Source organism: Eriocheir sinensis, chromosome 29, assembly GCF_024679095.1.
Source record: "Eriocheir sinensis breed Jianghai 21 chromosome 29, ASM2467909v1, whole genome shotgun sequence".
Classification (NCBI taxonomy): domain Eukaryota; kingdom Metazoa; phylum Arthropoda; class Malacostraca; order Decapoda; family Varunidae; genus Eriocheir; species Eriocheir sinensis.
Genome location: NC_066537.1, coordinates 17,487,834 through 17,509,303, shown reverse-complemented (window position 1 = coordinate 17,509,303; position 21,470 = coordinate 17,487,834). Strand labels below are relative to the sequence as shown.

Sequence of the window (21,470 nt, the reverse complement as noted above, 5' to 3'; positions counted from 1 at the left end):
AAGTTATTCAAATTGCCCACGCGATGCCTCCAAGCTCTCTACCTGGGCGCCGTACCGTGCCACCAAGGTAAAGAGATAGAGGTAGACTTTCTCCAGCAGGGCCAGCAGCAATTAAGGGGAGGTAGACTTTCTCCAGCCAGGCCAGCAGCAATTAAGGGGAGGTAGACTTTCTTCAGCAGGGCCAGCAGCAATTAAGGGGAGGTAGACTTTCTCCAGCAGGGCCAGCAGCAATTAAGGGGGGGTAGACTTTCTCCAGCAGGGCCAGCAGCAATTAAGGGGAGGTAGACTTTCTTCAGCAGGGCCAGCAGCAATTAAGGGGAGGTAGACTTTCTCCAGCAGGGCCAGCAGCAATTAAGGGGAGGTAGACTTTCTCCAGCAGGGCCAGCAGCAATTAAGGGGAGGTAGACTTTCTCCAGCAGGGCCAGCAGCAATTAAGGGGAGGTAGACTTTCTCCAGCAGGGCCAGCAGCAATTAAGGGGAGGTAGACTTCTTCAGCAGGGCCAGCAGCAATTAAGGGGAGGTAGACTTTCTCCAGCAGGGCCAGCAGCAATTAAGGGGAGGTAGACTTTCTCCAGCCAGGCCAGCAGCAATTAAGGGAAGGTAGACTTTCTCCAGCAGGGCCAGCAGCAATTAAGGGGAGGTAGACTTTCTTCAGCAGGGCCAGCAGCAATAAAGGGGAGGTAGACTTTCTCCAGCAGGGCCAGCAGCAATTAAGGGGAGGTAGACTTTCTTCAGCAGGGCCAGCAGCAATAAAGGGGAGGTAGACTTTCTCCAGCAGGGCCAGCAGCAATTAAGGGGAGGTAGACTTTCTTCAGCAGGGCCAGCAGCAATAAAGGGGAGGTAGACTTTCTCCAGCAGGGCCAGCAGCAATTAAGGGGAGGTAGACTCTCCAGCAGGGCCAGCAGCAATGGCTTTCGTTACAGCAAGGCAGGAAGGCGATGTTCAGGTCAGTTCCTCTCACTCCTGAATAACAGTTAGGAAAGGGATAATCCTAATGATCAATTACCAATTCAAAGTTATTAATGATACAGAATGAAAATGTGGACGAGGCCGATAATATACACTGCTGTAACACGCAAGCAAAGATATAGTACAGTAAAATATTCTTACCTGTGGCGGGGCAATGGGGAGGAGCATCTGTACTATCGGGATGGATTCCACCGTGACCATCTTGGAGGGAAGCGCAAACCCTTTGACCTCATTAAGTATGTCGTAAAAGAGCCAGTAGAAATCCTGGTAAGTCGATGTGTCGCCGATATCCCCCACACCTTGTCTGTCGGTACCATGGAGGTATTAAGTCGGTATACACTTGCGTGATGGTGGACACCAAGAGTATATGAAGGTTGAGGGAGGGTCGTCTGAAGCCAGAACAGGTCCTGCTGGAGGCTTGCCTTCATGTTGGAAAGGGTCACTAGATTGTTAAGGTCCAACATCCGTGTGATATGTTTAGTAAATGTCATCTGTCGTTGTCTTTAATGTTGGGCTTTGTCTCTTGTTGAAAATTAAAACAGATTAAGTTTAGGATCCTAGCTTAAACTTTAATACTAGTAAATGTAGCTAGTGTTTGTCCTTTAGGCTAAATTTGTCATCTTTTAATAAATTTAGACCATAACGTAAGACTATACAGTACGCTTATATTTTAATACTAAATGGTTCATAGCTTTATTAATCTAGACTGGATGTGTCCACGTTCCACCAATGTGATTTGTCTGGCTTCACCTTTATGATCCAGATATGCCTCTAGGTTGTGTCCACGTTTCGCCTTGGTAGCTTTTTCACCTTAGTGGCCGCCATTAATCTCATAATTTATGCTCAAGCTGCTCACCAAAAATATACTTAGCTACTCACCAGCACTTAGTCGGTGGCAGACATCCTCTCCCTGGAGCTCACCAGTTCGATTATAACTGACTGCCATTTTTATTTCGTACCTTACAGGTGTTGGACTGCCCACGGTGGACGACTTAAAGCCGAAAACCTGCAATTATTTGAGAGTTAATATATAGTAGTTTTTTTACTGAGGCGACTTTTATTTTATTTATTTATTTATTTATTTTTTTTGGTATTTAGTTGGGGATATACCCCAATGGAGGAAGGCGCAGCATGCCGCGCAACCACCCAGACGGCTGGTGGAGAGATGCCCAATTCTTTCAAGGAGGCCCAACAACGGGGCGGAGGGTGTCGGAGAGAGCCCACCTTTCCACCCCCATGGTAACTGATAGGTCTCGAACCCACGCCTTAGCACCCCGCCGAAGCGCAAGGCGGAGACTCTACCGCGGGACCACGGCAGCAACACAACTTTTATTTCTCATAGGGCGGGTGAAGGGACCCACGCCTTAGCACCCCGCCGAAGCGCAAGGCGGAGACTCTACCGCGGGACCACGGCAGGAACACAACTTTTATTTCTCATAGGGCGGGTGAAGGGACCCCCCCCACCCCACCCCACCCTTTCGCCCACCGCAGTGCTTCGTCAGGCTCAAGATCAGATCATACTTTGCACAGATATACTACTGTCATTATTGACACTTTAATACTAGATAAATAAATGTGTGAATAGATTCCCCTGAAAGTGAAGAAAAAAGTTTTTGACAAGGCAAGTGAAATAGTTTAGGCCTTGGGACGTGCCCGTCAGTTGTAAACAAACATGGCGCCGAGGGTACCCGACGAGATTGACGTCTTCACGGCGCCACACTCCCGCATGAAGGAGCTGGTCAACATCTACACGCAGAAGGTGAGGCACGCCCGGGGTGGCTAGGGGAATGTGTGGCCGGGGGGCGGGCAGGGGCACCGCCGCCACCTCCTGCACGCAGCCGCCGCGCCGAGCCCTGCCTCAAGGCCCCGCCGCCTGGTGCGTGAAGGACACCACTCACTAAGGCGTCATTCACTAGTTATTGAGCCAAATTTACCAAGAGATGACGCCACCCTCGTACCCAACAGGTGTCTTCTCAGGCATTGTATTTGTAAAGGTCCTCCACCTGCCCTCCATTGATTGGTCCTCTGACATTCCTGTTGGTAGTTCTTTACATGGTGAGCAATTTCTTAATTTTTTTTTAGCTCTCTGAGTCTTATACAGTGTGTCAACCAGGCTACTTATCTTCGATCTAACAATATATTGGATTTGATTTTTACCACTGAAAATGATAAAATATTAAGTATTAATTTGATTGACCCCTTGTCTGGCTGTGGCCATTTTCCAGTATTATTAAAGTTTTTATTTATTTTTTATTTTTACAACAAAGGAGGCAGCTCAAAGGCATAAAAAAAGGAAACGATAATTAAAAAAGCCCGCTACTCGCTGCTCCTAAAAAAGAATCAGAAGAGGTGGTCGAAAGAGAGGTCAATTTTGGGAGGAGAGGTGTCCTGATACCCTTCTCTTGAAAGAGTTCAAGTCGTAGGCAGGAGGAAATACAGATGAAGGAAGATTGTTCCAGAGTTTACCAGCGTGAGGGATGAAAGAGTGAAGATGCTGGTTAACTCTTGCATAAGGGGTGTGGACAGTATAGGGATGAGCATGAGTAGAAAGTTGTGTGCAGCGGGGCCGTGGGAGTGGGGGGAAGCATGCAGTTAGCAAGTTCAGAAGAGCAGTCAGTGTGGAAATATCGATAGAAGATAGAAAGAGAGGCAACATCACGATGGAATTTAAGAGGTAGGAGACTGTCAGTAGGAGGAGGAGAGCTGATGAGACGAAGAGCCTTAGAATCCACTGTCCAGAAGAGCTGTGTGAGTGGAGCCCCCCACACGTGAGATGCATACTCCATACGAGGGCGGACAAGGCCCCTGTATATGGATAGCAATGCGCGGGGGAGAAGAACTGGTGGAGATGATACAGAACGCCCAACCTCGAGGAAGCTGATTTAGCGAGAGAGATGTGAAGTTTCCAGTTGAGATTTTGAGTAAAGGATAGACCGAGGATGTTTAGTGTTGAAGATGGTGATAGCTGAGTGTTGTCGAAGAATAAGGGATAGGTGTTTGGAAGATTGTGTTGAGTTGATAGGTGGAGAAATTGAGTTTTTGAGGCATTGAAGGACACAAGGTTCCTTCTGCCCCAATCGGAAATGATAGCAAGGTCTATGGTTAAGTGTTCTGCAGCCTCCAGTCTGGAGTCGTGCTCTTCCTGTTGAGAGTGTCTTCTATTGAAAGAAGTTGAATAATGCAGAGTGGAGTCGTCGGCGTATGAGTGGACAGGACAGTTTGTTATGGAAAGAAGATCATTGATGGATAACAGGAAGAGAGTGGGTGATAGGACAGAGCCCTGTGGAACACCACTATTGATAGGTTTAGGGGAAGAAGAGTGTCCGTCTACCACCGCAGAGATAGAACGGCCGGAAAGGAAACTGGAGATAAAGGAACAGAGAGAGGGATAGAATCCGAAAGAGGGCAGTTTAGAAAGCAAAGACTTGTGCCAGACTCTATCGAAGGCTTTCGATATGTCTAGTGCAACAGAGAAAGTTTCACCAAAACCGCTAAGAGAGGATGACCAAGAGTCAGTTAAGAGAGCAAGAAGATCGCCAGCAGAACGCCCCTTGCGGAACCCATACTGGCGATCAGATAGAAGGTTAGAAGTGGAAAGGTGCTTTTGAATCTTCTGGTTAAGGATTGATTCAAAAGTTTTAGATAGACAGGAAAGTAAAGCTATAGGGCGGTAGTTTGAGGGATTGGAACGGTCACCCTTCTTAGGCACAGGCTGTACAAAGGCATACTTCCAGCAGGAAGGAAAGGTAGATATTGATAGGCAGAGACGAAAGAGTTTAATCAGGCAGGGTGTCAGCACGGAAGCACAATTTTTAAGGACAATAGGAGGCTCTCCATCAGGTCCATTAGCCTTCTAAGAGTAGACGTGACCCGTACGTGTCAAAGCAGCGCGAAACTTGGGGTGATAACGCGCGAAAGTCGGGATGGTAAGAATTTAGGACTAACCGCGAAACTCGAGAGGGTATTGTAATAGATTAAGTTTAAATGAAAAACTAAGCCATTTTGAGATAATTTTAATTTGTTTCATATTTGTGAAGACATCATCATGCAGAGACCTCTCTATGCTCTGACAGATGCAGTGTGTTGACTTTCGTGATGGGCGTGAGGTTGTGTCCCTCCTAAAGGACCTGGATACCACCCTGTGTGAGTTCAAGTCCCATGAATCCATTGAGAACATTTTCATCATGGACCAGCTGAAAAACCGCCTCAAACAACGCCAGATATCCAACACTGCCGTCTGTGAATGCCACAACGACAACCAGCTGTCTGATGTAGGTGGCTCATGCCCTACCTTTGTTCTTCTGCCTCTGTTTTAGTATGTATACGTCTCTCTCTCTCTCTCTCTCTCTCTCTCTCTCTCTCTCTCTCTCTCTCTCCCCCCGGCCCCCCCCCTGGAGGAATCTCTGGGTTTGGTGTCATAGAGTGGGTGTGACGATGCTTCTCCGGGGGATGCCCTTATTGATCAATTGTATGGAAGTGCTGTGTCTGAAATAGATGAGTTCAAGCTACAAAATAAGGAATTGAAAGAGGTGCTAAAAGATAAAGCAAATGTGAGGGCAATCTCCCCCTTAGAATTACATAAAGTAAAATATATTATCAACATAAACGAGAACTTTGATGCAGCAGTAATAGTGGATGTAGTAGCACTTAGCTACATCTTTGCTGTCAGATAAGGTGTACTCAACATTCAAGCTAATGATTATTTAGATAATCACAAAGAGACAACTCAGATGAGACTTTTTCTCTGGTGGATAAATGCTTGTTTTTATCCGAGGAAGTTTTTTCTCGGCAATTTATTCCTCCTCCCTCACGCCAGGTGGTGCAACTGGTGCGCCAGGGGACACAGGTGAGGGAGGGCAGTGTGGGTGAGCGCATCACTTTTGGACAGCAGCTGCAACAGGCATTTGGGGATTTTGTCAACACTTTCCTTCCCCACATGGAGGAGGAGGAGCAGGTGTTCCAGGTGAGTCAGCTACAACATCACCCATGATTGTGCTGGTTTGCACATGATGTTGATATTTCCACACTTGTTTTCATCTCAATGCTGTTTCTTACATTTTTCAAGAGGTGTTAAGGTATTAGAAAACTTATTTTAGCAGCAGAAGAGTAATTAGTAAGTTAGAAAATAAGATATGAACACATTGATAAAACCAGTCATTACCATGTTGGGTGGTAACTTTGGTCTTGGCTGTAGGCTTGGACTGACTGGATTATCCATAAATACATGTATTTCACTGTATGCTTAAACTAACAAATACTATAGCATACCTGATTGTATACTGAGATTTACGAAAAACATTTGACAGTTCATCACAAAGGCTTAACGTGGAAACTTAAGCCCTACAGGCCAGGCAGGTCTGATGCTCACCATGCACACCGGCCAGAAATTTTTGATCAAACCAATGTGTTTTTCACTTCAAATTAAGTGAAAACTGCTGAATCATCATCATTATACCTTAAATCTCCCTCTACCCCACACATACTTTTTGCCGCCTAAATCCCCCTTGCAACATTTTGAGATTTTTTCATCCATTATTTTCAGTGCTTCTACTTTTAAATTGATTAGGCTTCCAACTCTGTTGTTCAGTAGTGGTCTTTCCATAACAAACTGTTCTATCCTCTCCTATGGTGATGACTGAACTCTGTAATACTCAACATCTCCCTGAAGGAATTACAGAGCTCAAGGATGGACACTTCTGAATGCTTAACCTGAGACCTTGCTATCATTTTTTATTGGGGTCGGAGGAACTTGGTGTCCTTTAATGCCTCAAAAACTCAATTTCTCCACTAGTCATCTTGACACCAACTGCCAAACACCTACCCTCAATTCTTCGATAATACTCAGCTGTCCCCTTCTTCTACACTAAATATTCTTGGTCTATCCTGAACTCAAAATCTTAACCGGAAACATCATACCTCATCTCTTGCCAAATCTGCTTCCTCAAAGTTAGGTGTCCTGTATCATCTCCACCATAACAAGGACCTTTGTCTGCCTGCCCTTGTATGGAACATGCATCTCATGTGTGGGGTTTCCACACACACAGCCCTTTTGGAGAGTGAAGTCAATGGCTCTTTGTCTCAACAAATCTCCTCTTACTGATAGTCCTCAACCTCTTAAACTCTGCCAGAATGTTGCCTCTCTCTGTCTTTTACTGATATTTTCATGCTGACTGCTCACCTGAAGTTGCTAACTGCATGCCTCCACCCTTTCTATTGCCCTGCTGCACTCGACTCTACTCATGGTCATGCCTACACTTTCCAGAATCCTTATGTAAAGAGTTAAACAGCATCTTCAATTTTTCATCCCTTCCACTCATAAACTCTGGAATAGCCTTTCTCTGTCTGTATTTCCTCCTGCCTATAACTTGAACTTTTTAACCCTTTCCATCCGTGATGCAGACGTCGGCGTCACAGTATGGAAAGGGTCAAGAGGAAATAGAAGAGGATTAATCCTCTTCTAAACTTCTCAATCCTCCTCTAAATTCCTCTTAATCCTCTTCCATTTCCTCTTAAGAGGTTTAGAAGAGGATTAAGAGGAAATAGAAGAGGATTAAGAGATTTAGAAAAGGACTAACGGTGACGCCGTCGGACGCCGACATTGGCGTCGCTGGAGTGAAGGGGTTAAAAGGAGAGTATCAAGACACTTCCAACTGAAATTGACCTCTCTTTTGACCATGCACTCTGTACTCTTTTTGCTCTAGCAGTGCTTGGATGCCTTTTGTTTTCTCTTTTTATGTCCTTGTGCTGTTTCCATAGATGTAAAATAGAAAAAAAATATGTGTAGCCTCAGTGCCTCCGTGGAGTAGTGGTTAGAGTGCCTGGTTATGATTCCGTGGGCACAGATTCAAATCCCAGCCCAGGTAGTGGCATGCAGCTCACCCAGCTGTTTATCCTCCCTTTTGGGCTAGTTGATAAATGGGTACCTGGGAAACCTGGGGAAGGTAAACTATGGCAATCCCAGACTTCAAACTGGGTTCTTACCCACCACAGGCTCAAAGGGCCAATGGTATTGAGATGAGCATTGCAGCCACATGCAGCTAGAGCGTATGCAGCCGACTCACCTGTGCTCAGCTCATCTCATTGGCCTCTGAACCTAGCTACTTAATTATCTACCAGCCAGCAAGGGGGAATAAACAGCTGGGTGAGCTGGGTACTGAATAGCCAAGGCTGGAATTGAACCTGGGCCTTCAGATTCATATCTAGGCATGCTAATCACTACTTGTACACTACAGTGTGGAATGAAAAAAAATAGTAATGAAGGAATCAGAAATTGACTAAACATAGAGTTTCAGTATTTTAATTTTTGAGTAAGTATTATTTTTATTTTTATTTATTTATTTTTTATTATTATTTTCATTTGGAGCTAGCAGTACCCTCTCATTAACTCTCCCATCTTTCCTACAGCCGCTGTTGGTGGAGTACTTTGAGTATGATGAGCTCAAGGTTCTGAAGGAGATAGTACTCAAGGAGCATGAGCTAGTAAAGGAGCAAGGAAATGTTGAGAAAGCACAAGACCCAGAAGCAGAAAAACCAGAGACAGATGGCTCTGTCAAGGACCTCAGGGACCTGGACTGGGACCTCTGCACCTTGACAGAGCCTCTTAATGAGCATGAGTCTCAAGATTGTGGACTTGACTTCCACCCCCCTCCTCTCCCCTTGCCTCCTGAAGAACCCATCTTCCCACCAGACCATCTGGACATCACCCAAGAGCTGTCCTCCTCAGCCATCACTTACTACCCAGAACTCACTCATCACTCCATCCACACTCAGGCCTCTTGCCAAGTACAGCCAGAATACACACATGACAAAGACATTCCAATCATGCATTATGCCTTTAATTACCAAAGCAGCCACTTCCTCCATGAAGATTATCAGAACCAACAATGCATCTCATTTGATAACAAAGGATATGATCACACCCCACTCTCGGAGTGCACCACACCACCCTTATCACCCCTCTCCTCCCACACCCCTATCCTGCCCACAGAAGTCCTGGTAGAGATCTTCAAACATCTAACTCCCCCTGACCTGTGTAGGTGTGCTCAAGTGTGCTCCTCCTGGAACAATGCCGTCTTCACCCCAGCCCTGTGGCCTGCCATCTACCCGGTGCAGTGGGCTCAAGGTAGGTCCTTAATTTGTTCATTCTGTTTGTTTTTAGGGCAGGTGATTTATGTCACTTATTTCTTGTGTGGACTCTGGTAGTTACTCAAAGGTAAATCTCTAAAAGATAAAAATAAAACTACATTATAAATGTCGACTTTATTTCATCTTGTGCTAAATTGGCTTCCTTACAATTAAACATCCTGTATTGTCTCCATCGGTTCTTTCCTCCTGCCAGGTGCTACTATATATAAGGCCCTTGTCCACCTTTGTGTGGAGTATGCATCTCATGTGTATGAAGGGTTCCACACAAACAGCCTTTCTGGACTGAGTTGAGTCTGAACTTTTCTTATTAGTTTTCTTCTTCTTTCCCCTTATTGACTTGCAAAGTTGCCTCTTTATTTTCCACCAATATTTCCATGCTACCTGCTCTAGTAGAATAGTAGAAATCATATTCAGTGGGGCTACAAGAAGGGTGGAGGCATGCAATAAGCAAGTTCAGAAGAGCAGTCAGCATGAAAATATTGATAGAAAATAGAGAGAGAGGCAACATTGCAGCAAAATTTAAGAGGCAGAAGACTGTCAGTAAAAGAAGGGGAGTTGATGAGAGGAAGAGCCTTTGACTCTACTCTGTTCAAAAGGGCAGTGTGTGTGGAGCCCCCCAATTATGAGATGCATACTCCATACAAGGGCAGACAAGGCCCCTGTATATGGACAACATCTGCGAGGGAGAAAAAAAATGGTTGAGACATTACAGAATGTCCAACCTTGAGGAAGCTGATTTAGTAAGAGAGGAGATTTGAAGATTTCATTTAAGATTTGAGTAAAGGATAGACCTAGGATGTTTATTGTAGGTGACAGCTGCGTGTATCAAAGAATAGCAGATGGGTGTTTGGAAGATTGTGTGAAGTAGACAGGTGGAGAATTTGAGTTTTTGAGGCATCAGAGGACACCAAGTTCCTTCTGCCCCAATCAAACCAATCAAGATATACTCCACTTTGGTACTATTTAAGTAGGAAAATAATTGTAAATAAAATTGGGCTAAGGATTCAAGTCAAGATAGTCAGCTGGTGCATAGGGCCATACATAAAAAGAAAAAAAACAGCCAAATGGTGTAAAAATTGGTTAGTTATGAACTAGTCATGAACATGTGAGCCTATAATATTACAGCAAACCTATATAAAACAGTGAATTTTGGAGTTATCAGAACATATCAACCACTATAAAAAATATGGAAATGTGTAACTTAAGAACATTTGTGACCTCTTTCCTAGTTGAACCCAGAGGTTTAATGATAGATTGTCTCCTTCCAAATTTTATATCAAATGGTGAAAAGAAGGCATAGTTCAGCTACATTAAAGGCATACTTTTAATAGAAAAGATGGCAAAGTGTTCTTGAAAAGCAAAAGAATATTGATGTTGATGGAAAAAATAGTGATATTGGATAAGCTTAGAAACTGTATAAGTTTTCAGGATTTTGGACATTCGTGGAGATGTCAAGAATCTAACCCCTGTGAAAAATATGGGAATACAGTATATACAATGATAACAACAGTCAAATGATGATGATAACAACTAAATGGCATTTGGAATTAATGATAATTGAGATACTACACCTCCCTTCCCCTGGCAGGCATCTGGGAGAGTCGTGACGTGGGGCTCTGCGGGGCCCTGGAGGATGAGGCACAGAAGCATCAGCGGGGTGGTGGCAGCATTGGGAAATGGGACGAAGATGCAGATGTGGATGAGTCTGAGAGAGGAGAGGAGTCCCAGGAGTCAGTGCAGGAGTGTGGAGTTATGGAGGGGTAAGGCAACTCTGTTCCACTGTCACCTCCTCTGCACTTCTTCACAGTCAGTCACACTTTAGTAAACCTAAGTTAAGGCAATATATAAGCATATAGCACTTAACTACATGATATATATATATATATATATATATATATATATATATATATATATATATATATATATATATATATATATATATATATATATATATCCCTGTTTTGCAGCTTGGTGTGGTTTGTGTTGCCTCGGGTTGGAGCAGGCGTCAGCACACTAGTAGTGGATGCTGGCCGGGGCATCTCCTCCCGCCTCCTGCAACAAGCCCTCCTTCTGTGCCCAAACCTTGTCTCCTTCTCTGCTGCTCATACATCCATAGACTCCTATGCCTTCAAAGGGTGAGTCACAAGCATTTTCATTCAGTGTCTGGCTGTTCCCATTTATCAGTGTCCCCATCATTCTCTCCGCCAGTTCTCTGTAGTTGTCAAATAAAATGCATCGAGAGGACACTATTTTTTTCTTAGGGGCTGAGTGCAAGTACCAATATATTCATATATTTTTTGTCCTTGAACTTCTTCCGTTGTTGTAAAAAAGAAGGGTCCATCATGGGGATCATGGGTGACTATTAAATTCTTTCCATCATATCAAGTACAAAATTGATAAAGAACTTAAATCAGTCATGATGCTTGCATCAGAGTAAAAAAATATGAATATTAATACTAGGCAACTGACTCCCCAACAGGAGAGAGCCCCATTCCTCTCTTTTTCCATCATTCCTCATTAGTCTGTTAATTTCCATCAGTCTGTCTCAGTCATTCTCCATCACTTATCAGCAGGGTCTGTGATGTAGTAGTTCCTTCTTGTGTAACTGAAAGACTTGGCATGTAATCATGAGTAAGGAGTGATAGTATGATATCAGTTCAGTGGCCTTGGTAGAAGTATGAGACAGCGCCTACTGGTGCTACAGGCAACCTCCCCCCCCCCTCCCCCCCCCCCAAAAAAAAAAGTGACACTCCAAGCTGCTGAGAAATGCATTGGAGAGTGCCTAAGTTCAAGGAGAGCTTTTGCTTCAAGGAAGACAAAACATTGAGAACTCGTGATGCCAAGCTTGCTAGGAGAGGCAAGAAGTATGTCAGGAGTCTTACTGAGGATCATGAAGGTCATATCAAGGCAAATGATCTTTGACGTGCTTATCAAGCCCTGAAGAACCTCTGCTTCAAGCCTGCCTTTGAGTGCTATCCAAACAGTAAATGGTTGGCTCATGTCAGATGTGGATGGGTAGAGAACTCATAGGGTAGAAAACCTTTAGCAGCTATACATGGTGAACCCTCTGAGTGGGTAACTCTTAACTGCTGGGTTACAGATGGTGGATGCTGATCCACCCATTGACAAAACATTACCATTATGAAGTTAGAGAGGCTGTGGTAAGGTTGAGGAATAGGAAGATAGTTGGTGATTATAACATCAGTATGGAGCTGCCCATAGGTGGTGGTGCAGTCTGAACTGCTGTATTGTAATCTTTTTCAGTTGTATAAACAGCAAAAAGGTGGTCAGAAGAGGGATTGGACCCCTAATTGACAGTGATGGTAAATTAATAGCTGAAAGCCAACACATTACAAACTTATTGAAGAATTATTTTTCCTCAATATTCAGTTCCGTCAACTGGGGTGAATTCGGACGACTTTTTCTTTCTTTTTATTTTTTTTGATGAATTCTAATTTAGATTTTAGGTCAACTTGTGATGTTAAGTATTGTATGTGAGGCTGGTCCACTGTGGTATCGACTCATAGTACTGTGATATTTAAAATCTTTGATATAAATTTTTCATAAATATAATAAAGGATGTCCGAATCTAACCCGATTTGGGGTCATTTCGGACACCTGCATTGAATTCGGACAGTCATAGAAAATATGTTTGGAGAACTACCCTGGAATCTCAGTATATTCTCGGACTTGTATGAGGTCAATTCAGACAGTTTTAGGTTTAAAAAAAAAAAATGTTTTTATGCGTACAAGCAGGCAGCCACACAGACGGGAAGGCAAGGGCTGCAGACGGGCCAGGGTGCATGGCAGCCACGTGGTCAGACCAACGTTGCCAGATTGTCGTACTCAGCCGCTTATATTTCCCGACTTCCTACCCCAGAACTGTCTTCTGGTCTCCAATAACGAAACTCATTTATAGTTATCATTAAAAGAGTTAGATCCTGATGTTTCTTGGCAATAGTTAAGCGTCAGAAACCACTAAATACTATGCTCTGAGTACGATAATCTGGCAACGGTGGGTCATGCCCTTAACCCCTTTCATATTCGGCCTTCATTCCCTTACCCCTTAACTACTACTATGACACCCTTCCTTCCCTACACTCGTTAACCCTCTCTAACCCCCTCCTCTATTAAGACTTCTCCTCCCCCTTCAATCCAAACCCTCTCTCCAAGCCCCCTTACCCCCTCCCCTCCCTTCGTCCCCTCTCACCCCCTAATCCACTATCGGTTTCATTGCATAGTCTTACATTAGCAAATAAACAAATGCTGGAGGGAGGAAGAGGAAGGCAGAGGGAGAAAGTGTCACTCACATCACAGCAGTGCCTCGTCACCTTCGGGCGGGGTTGACACTCCTTGACACCCTGACACACGCATTGACGAGTCTCTCACATGATGTCTCTTTCCTCCTTCCCCTCCAACCCTCCCTCTCTCCAACCTTCCTTTCATTTCTCCTCCCCCTCTCCTCACATCCGTCTTCAGACAGAAAAGACCAAGACGAGGACGACGAGTTTGCCCCAGTTTTTCCTCCATTATCCCCCCTGTCCGAAAATGGGGTCTGCTGATCTTCTGAGGACGTTTACTAGCTGTTCTGGCAGCAAAATGGCGTCCGTTGATCTTCTGAGGACATTTACTAGCTGTTCTGGCAGCAAAATGGCGTCCACTGATCTTCTGAGGACATTTACTAGCTGTTCTGGCAGCAAAATGGCATCCACTGATCTTCTAAGGACATTTACTAGCTGTTCTGGCAGCAAAATGGCGTCCACTGATCTTCTAAGGACATTTACTAGCTGTTCTGGCAGCAAAATGGCATCCACTGATCTTCTAAGGACATTTACTAGCTGTTCTGGCAGCAAAATGGCGTCCACTGATCTTCTAAGGACATTTACTAGCTGTTCTGGCAGCAAAATGGCATCCACTGATCTTCTAGGACATTTACTAGCTGTTCTGGCAGCAAAATGGCATCCACTGATCTTCTGAGGACATTTACTAGCTGTTCTGGCAGCAAAATGGCGTCCACTGATCTTCTAAGGACATTTACTAGCTGTTCTGGCAGCAAAATGGCATCCACTGATCTTCTAAGGACATTTACTAGCTGTTCTGGCAGCAAAATGGCATCCACTGATCTTCTGAGGACATTTACTAGCTGTTCTGGCAGCAAAATGGCGTCCACTGATCTTCTAAGGACATTTACTAGCTGTTCTGGCAGCAAAATGGCATCCACTGATCTTCTAAGGACATTTACTAGCTGTTCTGGCAGCAAAATGGCATCCACTGATCTTCTGAGGACATTTACTAGCTGTTCTGGCAGCAAAATGGCGTCCACTGATCTTCTGAGGACATTTACTAGCTGTTCTGGCAGCAAAATGGCGTCCGTTGATCTTCTGAGGACGTTTACTAGCTGTTCTGGCAGCAAAATGGCGTCCGTTGATCTTCTAAGGATGTTTACTAGCTGTTCTGGCAGCAAAATGGCGTCCGTTGATCTTCTGAGGACGTTTACTAGCTGTTCTGGCAGCAAAATGGCGTCCGTTGATCTTCTGAGGACGTTTACTAGCTGTTCAGGCAGCAAAATGGCGTCCGTTGATCTTCTAAGGATGTTTACTAGCTGTTCAGGCAGCAAAATGATGTCCGTTGATCTTCTGAGGATGTTTACTAGCTGTTCTGGCAGCAAAATGGCGTCCGTTGATCTTCTAAGGATGTTTACTAGCTGTTCAGGCAGCAAAATGGCGTCCGTTGATCTTCTGAGGATGTTTACTAGCTGTTCAGGCAGCAAAATGGCGTCCGTTGATCTTCTGAGGATGTTTACTAGCTGTTCAGGCAGCAAAATGGCGTCCGTTGATCTTCTGAGGACGTTTACTAGCTGTTCAGGCAGCAAAATGGCGTCCGTTGATCTTCTGAGGATGTTTACTAGCTGTTCAGGCAGCAAAATGGCGTCCGTTGATCTTCTGAGGATGTTTACTAGCTGTTCAGGCAGCAAAATGGCGTCCCTTGATCTTCTGAGGATGTTTACTAGCTGTTCAGGCAGCAAAATGGCGTCCGTTGATCTTCTGAGGATGTTTACTAGCTGTTCTGGCAGCAAAATGGCGTCCGTTGATCTTCTGAGGATGTTTACTAGCTGTTCAGGCAGCAAAATGATGTCCGTTGATCTTCTGAGGATGTTTACTAGCTGTTCAGGCAGCAAAATGGCGTCCGTTGATCTTCTGAGGATGTTTACTAGCTGTTCAGGCAGCAAAATGGCGTCCGTTGATCTTCTGAGGATGTTTACTAGCTGTTCTGGCAGCAAAATGATGTCCGTTGATCTTCTGAGGACGTTTACTAGCTGTTCTGGCAGCAAAATGGCGTCCGTTGATCTTCTGAGGATGTTTACTAGCTGTTCAGGCAGCAAAATGGCGTCCGTTGATCTTCTGAGGATGTTTACTAGCTGTTCTGGCAGCAAAATGGCGTCCGTTGATCTTCTGAGGATGTTTACTAGCTGTTCAGGCAGCAAAATGGCGTCCGTTGATCTTCTGAGGACGTTTACTAGCTGTTCTGGCAGCAAAATGGCGTCCGTTGATCTTCTGAGGACGTTTACTAGCTGTTCTGGCAGCAAAATGGCGTCCGTTGATCTTCTAAGGACGTTTGCTAGCCGTGACCGCCCACATGTATTTTTCCCCATAGGTTATTAAGTTCGCCATTTGCGCACCTTCAGACCGCCCCTATGTGCGCAAATGGTGAGGTTTCACTGTACGTATTTTTATTCAAATTGACGCCAATGTCGTCATGGTGCACTTTGGCCCCCCAAAAAATTTACACGCGTCATGGTGCGCGAAAGGGTTAATCAAGTGCAAGTGTGATGATGAAATTATCCAAAACTTTGCTACTCAAGGACTTTTATTAATATCAAAACAATACATTTTATTGAACATTGGTTTCATTTGATAGCATGCACTACATGGAAAACAAGATGCCACTAAAATGATTTCCTTTTTTATAATGGTATATGTATGTACAATCTCATGTGATCTGCCTGCTTCCAATCACAGGCTGTGGCTTCATGGTGCCCTCAAGAAGCTGCGTCACTTAGACTTGCAGGGATGTGAGATGGTCGACGATTTGGCCCTCCAGTACTTGGCTTTGTGTGTGGGCCAAGGCAACTCCCACAGCACCATGCCCTTGCCTGCACCACCCTGCCTGGAAGAAGAATGGATCTATGAGGGTGGATACTGCCACTGTGGGTACTCAGGTCCTGCATGGCCCAACATGCCCTGTCAAGGAAAAAACCGGGGGAAAAAGGATGCACAGGGAATAATGGAATACAACCTTCGGTCCTCCCACGTGGACATTGAGGAAATCCACTGCCCTTCTAGAGGTTCTGGAGGCTGGGAGATGATAATGGGGGATGCCTTCTGCAAGAATTCCAATCAACCCTACTCTTTCAAGCATCCAACCCCCCAGCTGGCATCCCTCAATCTGTCAGGGTGTTGGCGCATTAGAGACAAAGGGCTGCTGGCTTGTGGGGATGCTGGTGCACTCCTAGGCTTGACATTCCTGGATGTGAGTGGGTGTTACCAGCTTACTGGACGAGGACTGGAGTCTGTAGCTCGTGTGTGCCCATCGCTTCCTCCCCAGCAGTTGTGGTACTGTGATGACATCATGGATGGTCCCTTCCCTACCATGGCAAATGGGTGTGCCAACCTTGCCAACCCAGTGAGAATATGCTGCCGAGGTGGCCAGTAAAGTAAAGGGTGGACCAGTCACACACAGTGCCAGGTATGTGCCTTGATCTTGGGGCTCTTCAATTGTTCAATCATATGAGTGTTTTCTTTTCTTTGTGAGCCTGAAGAAATGGAAAGGAATGTTCTGCCTCTGATGTTATGGAGATTATGACATAAAAGTTTTGGCAGATTGACACATGAGTAATTAGAAAGTATAGGTGCATAGTTGACTATTTTGATGGCAGATAAATTATCTTGCAGATTTTCTGGGTGTGATTTTTATCCCTTCTGGAGTGGTTTCTATGCCACTCTATCAGCTGTCGGATGAAGGGACAACACAGCACCAGCCACAGCTGCTTCTTGCCCTCTGGAAGATGACTTGTGAATCCCAACTCACAAACCTTATAGTAACTTCAAAGTAATTAGTCTGAGCTGCTCTGATTTACTTGTGTGCTCTTACTGATACTGTATGTTTCACTGAATATAAAAACTGCTAGTCATCCATCTAGTTGAGCTTATGTTATGTAATGTTTTATTCTTGGTAACAGATATTATGGACTAAGGTCTGGCAGTTGTCAATCTGTCTTATCAACCCCTTCACTACGGCCGGGCGAAAACAGCGCCCCGCGTCGTATCCAGGATCGCCGCGCGCGCCAAATTTCAAATATTGCTATTGAATATAACAAGCTTTCAGCCATAAACTCAACACAATCATCATGTATTATATATGAAAACATGCAGAATTAAATGGTGCACATAAAGAAGCATAAATTAATTGATAATTTTGAGATGTAAGCATAAATATAAAGATAAAATAACTCGTATATTGGCTAAAGCGCGCCAGGACGCAGTATGCGTGTCCTCGGATATGGTACGGGGCACGCAAGGACGCAGTATATGTGTCCTCGTGTTGAAGGGGTTAAACAAGTAGGTTTTTGTGCATCTTATAATGACTTTCAACTGACTGTTTAACCCCTCAACGACAGGGATGTTTTTGTCTTTTCTCAGAAATTGCTCTTCTTTCATTATCAATTTATCAGCTCTGCCTCAACCTATAGCTTGAATTTTAATAGTATAGTAATTATTCATCATCCTCTTTCAATCTGCTTCATAGCCAGTCTCTAGGCCAAGTGGTATTGCTGTGGTGAAGTTATGAAGTGGAGTAACTCTGCCTACAGCAGGCAGAGTGCTGCTTGAGATACTGCGGTGGGGTGGGGTGAGTTGCCACCTACTCCTGCACACTCATTTTCCTTATCCTCTTGCAAAGAATCTTACACATGAGAAACTAGAAATGCATGTGCAGCTGCATCTGCCATCAAGGAAAGACTGAGGGGATGAGTCAAGTATTACCCCTGGAGGCACGCTGACACATAAATTCCCCGTGTCAAGTTCAAATCAAGCCCAGGAAAGGCAGACCAGGAAAACCTATCACCCAACCTTCAGGGATTAATGCAAAATTACAAACCTCCCTCTATTTTTTTCTATTTAATCATTTATCTGATACATTAAGTGGTTTACCTGGAAATGTTATCATGTTAAAGTAGATGCAAGGCAACACTTTTTTTTCTGCAGACCTCAGGTAAGCTGCTACTGCTGTAGGCTTAGACCACAGGTCTTGAAGAGAGGGTCATGGTCTGCTCAGTTTGTTTTTATTTGTACCACACAACAACTCTTTTGTCACTCTCAGCTCTCAAGATGATCCCGAAGCCAAAAAGAAAATCTATGGCACATCACTACAGCAGTACAGTATCCAGTCATAACTCTTCCTGCAGCAGAAAGTCATCCATTATATTACCTTTAATCATACTGTTACTTAATCTGCAACCACTAATTACATGTAAATAAATTGGGAAATCATAATTATCATTGGTGACAGTCTCAAATTATGGAGTCATAAAACATGACCTTTTGACAATACTACTTTGGTTGAGGGGAGATGTGTTCCTTCTAGTTGCCTTGTTTAACATGCAGTGGAACAGCATATTATTGATCCACTTGTCAGGGTCAGTAAACAATTTAAACAAGTTTATAGTGAAGGCTGTGAAGTATCATTGTGGAGTACATATAAAAAAAAACTTAGGCACACATTATTCTCAGTATAAAAGGAATTGTCTATGTGAACAGATCTGGAGTGACTATACCAAATTTTTAATGAATTTACAACATATTCATAAATGTTTGGTGGAGCATCTGAACCTTTTCCAACCCCAGCATCCTCTATGGTTATTTTTTTATTTAATTCAAAATACCAAAGTAACATATAACTTGCACTGTTACCAGAACAAAAGACAAAACCTTTTCATAACACCTTCTTAAATCCATGTTGATATAATGTCTTATATATTTTAATATTCCTAAATCCCATGTTACGACTCCAAGATCTGTATTCCGAAAGTCCAGTAGGTGATGGATCAACATCCATCACCTACCTACCTACTGTCTTGTATTTGATTCTCAAGTGCAGCTCAGACCCAACACCAAAGATGTGGCAGTGTTGAGGCAGGTGTGTGCAGTGTGCTCAGAAGCCACTTACTCTTTGTGCTGTAGTAAAGAAAGATTTTGCTTTGTTCTACAATTTAAGTTTTCTTCTACTGATGAAGCATGAGTGTCTGAAAGAGGGAATGGCCAGGGCTAATACATCATATTAGCATGTAAGCTGCAGAAGATGAAGAAACTTTAAGCTTGTGTGTAACAAACTGTAGTACTTTTGGGCCATGCTTACACAAGTTGAAATAACTCGGCCAGTATTTGAACCATTTATTTACTCTTATGTTTACTGAGCGAGGTACCAGTAGACATTGAGCAGTTCAAATACTGGCTGTAGTACTTTTATCAAATCACAGCATACATTTGCCACCCTTTAGTAAATACACAGATGTGAAAAATACTTAAACTCAGTGTAGTGGCAGAGCTTTTCTTTACTACAGCCAACTTTATATGGCAGTAGTAGTGAGTGATTTATTAGTGTTTTGGAGATGCTGTAGGAATTGGGTGTTGAGGGTTTGGTGTTGTGACCTAGAGGGAACCACCATGATGACAAACCCTCAAGAATGCATCATTTTGTAAAGCTTTGTCAGCACTACAAGCATCTAGCTGTTCCATGGTTACTTCCCTCAGTTATGGTAGTGAGTTCATGTAAGATTAAAAGTACTATATGTACTCATGCAAAATTGACTGCCTTTCGGCTATAATATGTTTGATGGAGGGATGAATTTAACCCCTTATGGAAAACTGTATCCATGAAAGAATCAACTCCCTAAAGTTGAACATAAAAAAAAAAAATAATAATAATAATAATAATAATAATAATTTGAAAAGTTCAACTTTTACAAGATTATGTAGTGTTCATCAGTTAGCCATCAACTGAAAGAGGAGTAATCTAGTGCAACAAGACTACCTAATCAACCCTCCATACTTGTAAATTTCCATATGTAAAGTCATTCAAGCAATGGTGACACTTAAAAGATGATAAGGCACTTGTGTACAGTATCAACATGCACACACAAACACAAATCCAGACACAAATCCAGATGAGCATCCAGGGGAGTGAACTGGTGCTAGAAGCCTCCCCTTCAGTGTTTAGTCACAAGTCACTCAGCTGTATCAGGAAATTAGTTTGTCATTATCTTTTGTGTTTACAGTAATATCCTTAAAATTAGTATGGGAGCTAATTGTCCTAAACCTGTATATATTTATATTCAGACAGTCCAGAAGGCCTACTGACATTACTTTTAAGTCTTTCTGCATAGCTGCATTTCTTTTGTTTATATGTATGGTGATGGTGCTTTGCCAGCCATCTGAAAGATGAGCTTGATTAGCTTAGATCCGGGGAACTTTAACCAATTTACAAATATATTTTGAAAGGTTATAAAAAAATGTTACTGCACTGTATTTACATCAGTGGGTTTTATAGCAGGGGTTTCTAAACTGCTTGTCTGATTTTTTTTTAAGAGCACAGAAAAAAATAATTCTGAATGAGTTGCCCTTGGGGCCTTCCTCAGTGGTCCAAAAACATAAAGGAAACTCTTGTTCCCATTTTTTTATTATACTGAACATTGAACATTTCTGAAAGTGCAAATGTTATTTTTTATAATAATAATAATAATAATAATAATAATAATAACTAAAGTATTGATGTGATCAACAAATTGTAGGAAAAAACTGTCCATGAAATTTTTCAAGATAATGAAGGTAAACATCCAGCTGGTGCTCCTGAGTACAAACACTATAAACACTCCAACACCACCAACAGTGTGCACCAGTGCACACTGTTGGTGAGCAGTGGGGCTCAGGAGCATCAGATTGGGAATCTATGGGTTTAGTTATCACAATTACCAATGAGAAGTGTTTGAGGGAAGTATTTGTTTCAATTTAGAAAATCATGCCTCCTGTAAGTTGTCAAGAAGCATTGTAAAAAAATCATGGTCATCCCATCATTGTTTATGCACACTGTATAGTATTGGTAAGGCAGTAAACACCAGTTGCTAATTTTAAGCAGAGTGATATAATATTATGATCAAATGGTACCTGAGTAAAAGTGGAAAATTACCCTTTCTCTTATCACACTTCAAGTCAGGTTTCTGTCTTCTCTGTCATTTGCAGTTGTTTAATTTGTTCCTAGTATATGTAACAACTGATTTAGTATACACCAGAGGTGTGGAGTCA

At 43.3% G+C, this 21,470-nt stretch overlaps 2 protein-coding genes and 1 long non-coding RNA gene across 6 annotated transcripts in view; 1 reads left to right on the top strand and 2 right to left on the bottom strand.

Moving 5' to 3' along the window:
- Positions 1-345: 345 nt before the first annotated feature.
- Positions 346-2,368, bottom strand: LOC127005227 (uncharacterized). 2 transcript variants are annotated; one of them, XR_007758384.1, is made up of 4 exons: positions 1,849-2,368; positions 1,111-1,273; positions 887-963; positions 346-489 (listed from the first exon to the last, which is right to left on the bottom strand). It is a non-coding gene; the product is annotated as an uncharacterized LOC127005227 (long non-coding RNA). The 2 variants fall into 2 exon arrangements; XR_007758383.1 differs by having other exon boundaries at positions 1,111-2,368.
- A 146-nt stretch (positions 2,369-2,514) lies between these two features.
- LOC127005221 (F-box/LRR-repeat protein 5-like) lies at positions 2,515-21,353 on the top strand. 3 transcript variants are annotated; one of them, XM_050873947.1, is made up of 8 exons: positions 2,515-2,728; positions 5,049-5,240; positions 5,786-5,932; positions 8,374-9,091; positions 10,703-10,874; positions 11,082-11,249; positions 16,134-16,860; positions 17,067-21,353. In XM_050873947.1, the coding sequence occupies exons 1-7, from the start codon at positions 2,642-2,644 to the stop codon at positions 16,825-16,827; spliced, it is 2,178 nt and encodes a 725-aa protein (XP_050729904.1). In that variant the 5' UTR covers positions 2,515-2,641; the 3' UTR covers positions 16,828-16,860; positions 17,067-21,353. The 3 variants fall into 3 exon arrangements, with proteins under 3 accessions (XP_050729904.1, XP_050729903.1, XP_050729905.1); XM_050873946.1 differs by having other exon boundaries at positions 2,530-2,728; positions 5,043-5,240; XM_050873948.1 differs by lacking the exon at positions 2,515-2,728 and adding an exon at positions 2,811-3,024 and having other exon boundaries at positions 5,043-5,240.
- LOC127005224 (MIP18 family protein galla-2-like) overlaps positions 16,065-21,470 on the bottom strand; it is a 26,717-nt gene continuing 21,311 nt past the window's right edge. Inside the window, exon 8 of the mRNA XM_050873952.1 lies at positions 16,065-16,281. The gene's annotated coding sequence lies outside the window, so the exon portion shown is untranslated. The remainder of the gene's footprint in view (positions 16,282-21,470) is intronic.

Coding starts and splice junctions, on each gene's coding strand:
- LOC127005221 (XM_050873946.1), top strand. CDS start 2,642: ATGGCGCCGAGGGTACCCGACGAGATTGACGTCTTCACGGCGCCACAC. Junction 9,092..10,702: donor CCCGGTGCAGTGGGCTCAAG/GTAGGTCCTTAA, acceptor TTCCCCTGGCAG/GCATCTGGGAGAGTCGTGAC. Junction 10,875..11,081: donor GAGTGTGGAGTTATGGAGGG/GTAAGGCAACTC, acceptor CCTGTTTTGCAG/CTTGGTGTGGTTTGTGTTGC.